Raw genomic sequence first — 8,252 nt, forward strand, 5'->3', positions numbered from 1 at the left:
TCTCTTTTGATTAAAACTTAGGCCTCCTCCCAAGAAGCATCCCGGGGGACGTTCGACCCTAAAGGGGGGCGCGATGGCTCCGCTGGGAAGGGCGCTTTTTCCTTGTGTGGATTGTTGTATGGAAGCCCACTCGCGTTTCCCCCTTAGACTTACGAGGCGGGAGAAGTCACGGGTGGGTGGATAAGATGTATATTAGCTTCTTAATGATAATGCCACGCATCACACTTTTTTCTGCCCTGTTCGTCTTAGATCTGTAAATCATCTCTGCAGCGCTCATCCTTTTTAAGGGTGGGGGCGTGGAGTAAAAGCGCGCAGAGCGGAAACGTGCCAAGATCCTAACACAGTGTTTCTCAACCTTGGCCACTTGAAGATGTCCGGACTTCAACTCCCAGAATTCCCCAGCCCCACTTTGTCAATGGATCATTAAGAAGGGCAAGCTAGTCCCTTTACATAATAAAGACCTCTCCACTTCAGCTCCAGGGAGATGGATTAAAGCGTGATAATATTGGCCCTTTACTCAACACCACATGGCATCTGAGAACTCAACCAATCCTGGATTCAAAACACAGCCTAGAGCAGTCTTTTTCAACCTTGGTCACTTGAAGATGTCCGGACTTCAACTCCCAGAATTCCCCAGCCAGCGTTCGCTGGCTGGGGAATTCTGGGAGTTGAAGTCCAGACATCTTCAAGTTGCCAAGGTTGAGAAACACTGGCTTAAGCCAGGGGTCTCCAACCTTGGCAACTTTAAGCCTGGAGGACTTCAACTCCCAGGATTCCCTAGACAGCTTTGAATTCTGGGAGTTGAAGTCCGCCAAGCTTAAAGTTGCCGAGGTTGGAGAGGTTCAATTTTTTACTACCGGTTCTGTGGGCGTGGCTTGTTGGGCGTGGCAGGGGAAGGATACTGTAAAATCTCCCTTCCCTTCCCACTCCAGGGGGTTAGTGCAAAATTTCCATTTCATCCCGATCAGCTTGGGGCTCGGAGAATAGATGGGGGTGGGCCCAGTCAGAGGTGGTATTTACCGGTTCTCCGAACTACTACTCAAAATGTCCGCTACCGGTTCTTCAGAACCTGCTGAATACCACCTCTGGACTGTGTGTATATGTATGTGTATGTGTATGTGTATGTGTATGTGTATGTGTATGTGTATGTGTATGTGTATGTGTATGTGTATGTGTATGTGTATGTGTATGTGTATGTGTATGTGTATGTGTATGTGTATGTGTATGTGTATGTGTATGTGTTGAAAGCAAGTGCAGAGGATATATAGGTGAGTAGTATGCTGGGTGCAACGGTATTTTTGTAGGCATTTTCTCCACAATAACTTCAGTTCTTGTTGTAAATGGAATAGGAAATACTCTTCTTTCTGCTTATGCATAGTTCCCAAACACGTATTTATTTCAATAACGGATAAAACCAGTTGGTTGGCTTAAGAGTTCAACTGCGTAAAATTCAACCCACCAGCCAGAAACAACGCACACAAACAGACCAAAACACATTTCAAAGCGGAATTCTATAGGTGTAATTCTCAGGATCTTTCATTTCTGGTTAAGTGACCTCATCCAATAACTTTTTAGCCCCTCCCACTTTTAGCCGCTCGCAGCTAAATAAGCTTCTTGGATGAGAAGCAAAACGTCTTCAAAGAAAAGCCAGAAAGTCCAGTTGCCTCTTGAAAAAGCACCTTTGGGACAACCGTGGCCTGGATGGCTGAGAGTGTCCATAGACACCTGGTGGCTCAGGTTGTGGGAGAACGCTCAGCCCATTTAGTTAATTGTTGACCTAACGTGTGAATCCAGAATTCAGCAAGTGGGTTGACTTTGTTGGGTGAACGCACGCGCGTTCTCCTTTACTATCTCCAAAGGGCGTTTTAACCTCTATTTATTCTGGATGCAGGAAAAAGAACCCTGAGGGGAGGGAAAGAAAGAAAGAAAGAAAGAAAGAAAGAAAGAAAGAAAGAAAGAAAGAAAGAAAGAAAGAAAGAAAGAAAGAAACAAACAAACAAACGGTATCCGTATTGATCTGAAGGCTAACCAAACAAAAACTGCCTGAAAACGATTTGACTCAAATCTGAATCTAACCCTCTGAGTACAGTTGGAATGATAACTAAGTAAATATCAATGCGTTGACCTCTTAGCTTGCAATCCTAAATGCTTTAAACACACTTTGGGCTGCTGCAAAGCTGAGATGGACCCGAAGGATTCCACCCTAGTTTTTTTTTGTGTGTGTATGTGTAGCTTTTCCAAAATATTTTCTATCCCTACAATTGGAGAGTTTTGGCAGAGGACTGGACAGTACAGAAAAAAGAGGTAATGATTCATTTTTGTCTCTAAGAAGCCTCGCTCTTCCGAATTCATAGCAACTTTCTAAAGCATCTGATGACTTCCAAGTTTAACTCGGCCCTGGATGAGAATATTCTACCCTCCTACATTTTATGCAGTGCTCCACAAGGGGTAAGAAGCAGTCAATTCCAAATGCTCCTGAATTTTGCTTCTTGTGGGGACTACTGGCTGCTTTCAGAAGCGAAGGTGAACGTTTCTTCATTCTCTGTTAGGATAAAATGACACTGCAGTGTATTAATTCTTAGAATGCAATTTTTAATCCCTCCCTCCAATGAAGGACAATTTGTGTCAGAAGCCAATGCTGAGTAAACACCGACTGTATAAATTAGCATAAATTAGTCTCTAAAATCCAGCAACCCTAAAGACAGCGAAAAGACCACAAAATTTCATTGAGGCTCTTGGTTTATTTTGGCCGCACTGAATAAACATATCGTTTTAAATTATCCGTTTTTCTCTTCCTCCTGGAGAATTTTGGTTGTCCAAAGCACCAACCACCATTTCCGACACAGGAGAGAAAAGTGGGGTAATGCAAAAGAGCTAAAGATTTGCTGGTCCCTAAGTCAGTTTAACAATCCATCTCAGCCCTGAATTGATTTATTCTTTTGAGAAGATCTCTCGCTAATACCCACAGAATAAACTAATACAGGGGTTTTCAACCTTGGCAACTTCAAAACTTGTGGACTTCAACTCCAGTTGTCTTGACAACTTTGACAAGTCTTAAAAGTTGCCAAGGTTGGAGACCTCTGATCTAATATATTGTGTGAAAGATCATTTAAACACTAGGATTGCAATTCTATCCATGTGTACTCGGATATGTGAGATCGTTGGTGTTCTCTGAGCAAGAGTTAGGGTTAGGGTTAAAGCACTGATGGTGTTACCTAGTTTGGTAACACCAAATGCAGCACTGCAGGCTACTTCAGCTGACTGCAGTTCTGCAGTTCGGCTGTTCAAATCTCACCGGCTCAGGGTTGACTCAGCCTTCCATCCTTCCGAGGTGGGTAAAAGGAGGACCCGGATTGTTGTTGGGGGCAATATGCTGACTCTGTAAACCGCTTAGAGAGGGCTGAAAGCCCTATGAAGCGGTATATAAGTCTAACTGCTATTGCTATTGCTATTGGTAATGAAAGCAACCAAGCTCAGAGAGTACCAAGGATCCCTCATTTCAATCCTGAGCTATAAATATTCTCCTTTCTGTATGCCCCAAAGGACCGGATGAACTCCCTTCCAGGTCAGTGGTGAAATTAATTTTAGTTGCATACACATAAAATTAATTGATCTAGCATAATTTTGGTCACCATCAATCCCCCCCCGCCCCCGTTAGGGTTGCTATCATTCCTATCATTTCATCGTGAGAAATCAGTGCATTTAAAGGACATACTAAGCCATACCTCAAATTTTTAAAACTAACCTATTCAATTCTTGTGCTTTATTTATGCCTGTAGGGATGCCTTAGCCAAACACAGCTAACCTGGTTACTGCATTAACCCATTTCTGTATTGGCACAATACATCGCACTATAAATTCCTCCAAATCACAAAACAACGACAGTAGCCACGATGAAAGCCAGCAGACTTAACCATGTTTAAAGAAATGCAGCAATTTTTGAAACAAGCTGGTTTAGAAGTGCCCTGTAAAGTCAGAAGATTGGGTGACTTGCGTAAGCCACACATTTCGGTTAAACACGGATATACTTGGGCGGCTGGGCGATGGTTTGATGGTCCTTGAGTTGAAACAGGACATTCCGACGTTTCCCATCTTCGCGTCCTCGGGATTCCCTTGCGTGCAGTTGCTTGCAGTTTCAAACCCTATTTGTCCTGCAAAGGCCGAGATTAGCGAAACTGGTTTTAAAATCAGGAAGTGAAAATATTGGAATTACCCACAGCTGTGGAAGATTGACTCGCCGTTTAACCTTCTCCCTTTAAAAAACAACAACAACGGAAGAGCGAATCCTGTCGCCCTGGATGCCGTTTGACCGACTTTAAAGCGTCCTTCTCTCCAATCTTAGTTTATTTACATCTCCGCCTCGGATTGTAAGGATTTAAACCACCTTTGAGGGAGGGAGGAGGGTTTGGAGGATGCGGCGTTTGGGGATATCCCCGAAATAAGCCTCAAGCCAGCTGCCTAGAAGCTTACGCGTCCCTCCCTTTTCCAGGACGGCGATGTAAAAAGAGCCCACGATTCTCCAAGGAATGGCGCGCCGTGCGCGGGGTTTAGAAGCTCGCGTTTCCCTAGAAATGCCCATCCATGGTAGCAATGCTTAATCAAGAGAGTCGTAGGACGGGGAAGGCGAGGGCTTAAGGAGGCTTCTAGAGAGCGGCCGCCGTCACTAAGGGAATCCAAGCCCCGCGTGCTCAGTTATACCTGCGCCTCTCAGGTAAACGGCTAGGGGCGCGGACCGAGGCGACTTCGAGGATCCCCGCTGTCCAAAAACGTGCGCGAACGCACTGCTCAATAGAAAAGCGCAACTCATCCTACACCGGAGTTTTCCTTGCGTTCGAGGTGTGCGTTTTTATGTATGGTATGTGGGGGGGGGGAGAGAGAGAGGGAGAGGAGGGGGGGAGACAGACGGACGGACTAACGTTGGACGTGGTTGAAAATCTCGCTCACCTGCGAAAGAAAGCTTGACATTTGAAATCCCCCCCTCTCTCCCTCCCTCTCCCTCCCTTCCTTTCTCTCTCCCTCCCTCTCCCTCTCTTCCTTTCTCTCTCTCTCCCTCCCTCTCCCTCTCCCTCCCTTCCTTTCTCTCTCTCTCTCTCCCTCCCTCTCCCTCTCCCTCCCTTCCTTTCTCTCTCTCTCCCTCCCTCTCCCTCCCTCTCCCTCCTTTCTCTCTCTCTCCCTCCCTCTCCCTCCCTCCTCTCTCACACACACTGTCCAGTATTGGATGGAATATGACAAGCGGATCAGAAGACCGGATACTGTCCCCTCTGCTAGATTGCTTAGAAAGAAATAGCTTGGAGGGACATGGGGGGGGGGCTTTCTGGAGGAGGGCCATGCTTTTTCTTTTTTTTTTGTAGAACCGTCTATTCCTCTTGAATTAAATTACCCCCACCCCGCCCACCGCCCGAAAGGCCGCGCCGGCGAAACGGGTGGGGGGGACGACCAGGGGGAGAGGTTGAGAAAGTGCCAGGCGGTTGGAGCCGCGCTCCCGTCGTCGGGCTGGGGCCACCTGTGTGAATGCCACCTGGTGGATGGTAGGGCGTCTTCCCGGCCCGGCGCTCCTCCCCTCCGCCTTCCCCCTGAGATCGGTGACCAATGCCTCCTTCCCCCTCCGCCTAGGTCCCTCGCAGCGCGGCCGGGGCGTTGGAGAGCTTGGCTGCTGGTGGCGCGCAGAGGAACCAGCGCGGCGGCCGCTGCGACTGTTCAGTCGAAGAGGTCCGAAGGCGTGACAAGAGCCAGCCCGGGCGGGGGGGAGGCGAGAAAGGGGGCGGCCAGCCTTAGGCCCCTCGCCATGCCTCGGTCGTTCCTGGTGAAGAGCAAGAAGGCTCATAGCTACCACCAGCCCCGCGCCCCCGACGGCGACTACGGCGGCACCCTGGAGAGCGTCTTGGCTCAGATCTGCGCAGGTAAGAGGCAAAAGCCCTCCGGGGGACGATTCTCCCTTCCGGGCCGCCTGCCTGGGGAGGCTCGAGGCCATCGCCTCCGGGCACCTGCTTCCCGCTGGCTGAGATCCCGGAGAAGGTCCGGGTTTTGACAGGCGCGGTTGACTGAACAGCCGCGAAGCTGCATCTGCCGCCCCGTCTTACTTGCGCTGGCTGAGTTGGCACGACGCGCTGACCCACCAAGCGGCCGGTCACATTTTAATCACACGCGTCCTGCTATCCCGACCTCTTTAAGGATTAGTGTAGCAGACTCATGGGTTGGAAGTGGTCGTGGGAACCCGAGTTTAACTGCTTCGATTCCCTTCCGAAGAGCCGAGGTGGCGCAGTGGTTAAATGCAGCACTGCAGGCTACTTCAGCTGACTGCTGTTCTGCAGTTCAGCGGTTCAAATCTCACCGGCTCAGGGTTGACTCAGCCTTCCATCCTTCCGAGGTGGGTAAAATGAGGACCCGGATTGTTGTTGGGGGCGATATGCTGACTCTGTAAACCGCTTAGAGAGGGCTGAAAGCCCTATGAAGCGGTATATAAGTCTAACTGCTATTGCTATTGCTATATTCTTTGATTTCTCCCCCCTCCCATTCAACGAAATCCCAAATCAGGGATCAACAGGATCTTCGGGCGGGGGAAAAAATACCAACGGTTTCTTCTTTTCTCCTTCCTGGACAGATAGCACGGTTTCGCACCTGGCTCTCCCCGAACGGAGTCTCCCCCCGGATCGCCTCTCCCCGGATTCTCAGCTGCCCGATGGGGCGGACAGGAGCTCCGATTCGGCCCCCAGCTGTGAAAGCAGCAGCGTTTGTGATCCGGCCGCCGAGATGGAGGATTTTTGGAGACCGCCCTCCCCCTCGGCCTCCCCAGGTAGGGATGGAAAGAGGCGGCGGAGGGGAGACGGGCGCATTGAACGAGGGCGCGTTCCCGGTGGATGAACCCCGAAGTAGCCAGTCGCTTGCGATCCGCGTACCTGAGACGGTTGGGTTAATTCAGAAGACCGTGATTAAAGCTGGCCAACCTAGCATATTTGAAAAAGCCACCCGGAGGGCTGTTTTGAGAAAATCATAATAGATGGGTCTTTTTTACAATTTGGGGGGTGGGGAGGAGAGAGAAGAGAGGGAGCTTTAAAGAGCTTAACCCGACTTTTCGCTGCGTCCTATGTCAAGGTAGTCGTTTTCTCCGTTGTTCTTGAATTGGTGGAAGTCCATGTCTCAAGTCGTGCTGGTCGTCGTTAAGCGGTTTAGTTGGATCGCTTCAGCGTCGATCCATTTCATCCTTTGAAATGCGCAATGAATGGTGCTTCCGTCTTTGGGCCAGGGGCTCCTTAAAGGTCTACGTTAAAGGGTGGTCTTCGGTTTCCTCTGAGAGGACCACGTCGTTGAGTTCAGCGAGGGTCTCTGCCAGAGGAGCCTGGCTGGAATTGTGGGGGGGTGGGGTTTGAACCTCAGGTGCCTGGAGTCCTCCTTATGCAAGAAGCCCTCCCCTGTCCTCCAGGGACCGCGAGGGAGGGAACGAGGCTTTCCCTTGTTGCCCCCCAAAAGGTTCCCAAGAGCGTTTCTTTCTTCAAAGAACCCTCAGCCTACATACTTAAGTTTTGGTGTATCGTGGGAACCCATCTCCTCGAAAGAAAAGGGTATGGTTGGGGATAGGGAAAAGAAGAGGAGGCACATTGGGGCGAAAAAAATGAACGAAGCCCCTGCATACAGTATTGCAGGCTGACTCTGCTCATTGCCAGGAGTTCGATCCTGACCGGCTCAAGGTTGACTCAGCCTTCCATCCTTCCGAGGTGGGTAAAATGAGGACCCAGATTGTTGAGGGAAATAGGCTGACTCTGTAAACCGCTTAGAGAGGGCTGTAAAAGCACCCTAAAGCGGTATATAAATCTAAGACCTATTGCTATCTTGGAACCCACTGCGCCACATTAGATCGGACCGGACTCTCCTGGCGAAATGCCCCCGGCGGGTTGGGGAAAGCCGCAAAGCCACGGAGGGGTGGTGGTAGACGCGTGCAGGTGGGTTTAAGCGACGGGCTGGCGTTCCCTATCAGGAAAGCGTTGAAAAGAGCCCAACTTTCCTCTTTGGTGGGAAAGTGAGAAAGAAAAAGGCGCCTCTGATTGACAGGCGTCTTTCCTTTCGCCCCCTCGCCGGTCCCAGAAGAAGCCTCGACGGTGACCGCGGCTCTTTCTGGCGACCGTTCCGGAGAAGCGCCGTCTCGGGTGGCTCCTTCGGCCTTTGATGTGGCGAGACGCGGGAGGAAGCCGCTCGCCAAGGCCGATCTCTTAGCAAGCCGTTTTTCCCTCCGTTTCCCTCTCCCCTCCTTGTCTTGG

The 8,252-nt window shown here is 50.0% G+C and overlaps 1 protein-coding gene across 1 annotated transcript; it reads left to right on the forward strand.

Moving 5' to 3' along the window:
- Nucleotides 1-5,764: 5,764 nt before the first annotated feature.
- GFI1 (growth factor independent 1 transcriptional repressor) lies at nt 5,765-6,793 on the forward strand (the record flags this gene model as incomplete). Its single annotated transcript, XM_087720779.1, is given in 2 exon segments — nt 5,765-5,900; nt 6,602-6,793. Coding segments are annotated over 2 exon segments (307 nt in total), but the record flags the coding sequence as incomplete, so codon positions are not given.
- Between the last annotated feature and the right edge of the window lie 1,459 nt (nt 6,794-8,252).

This window comes from Thamnophis sirtalis, unplaced genomic scaffold, assembly GCF_051295495.1.
Source record: "Thamnophis sirtalis isolate CommonGarterSnake01/CBP01778 unplaced genomic scaffold, rThaSir2_p1.2 scaffold_7, whole genome shotgun sequence".
NCBI lineage: Eukaryota > Metazoa > Chordata > Lepidosauria > Squamata > Natricidae > Thamnophis > Thamnophis sirtalis.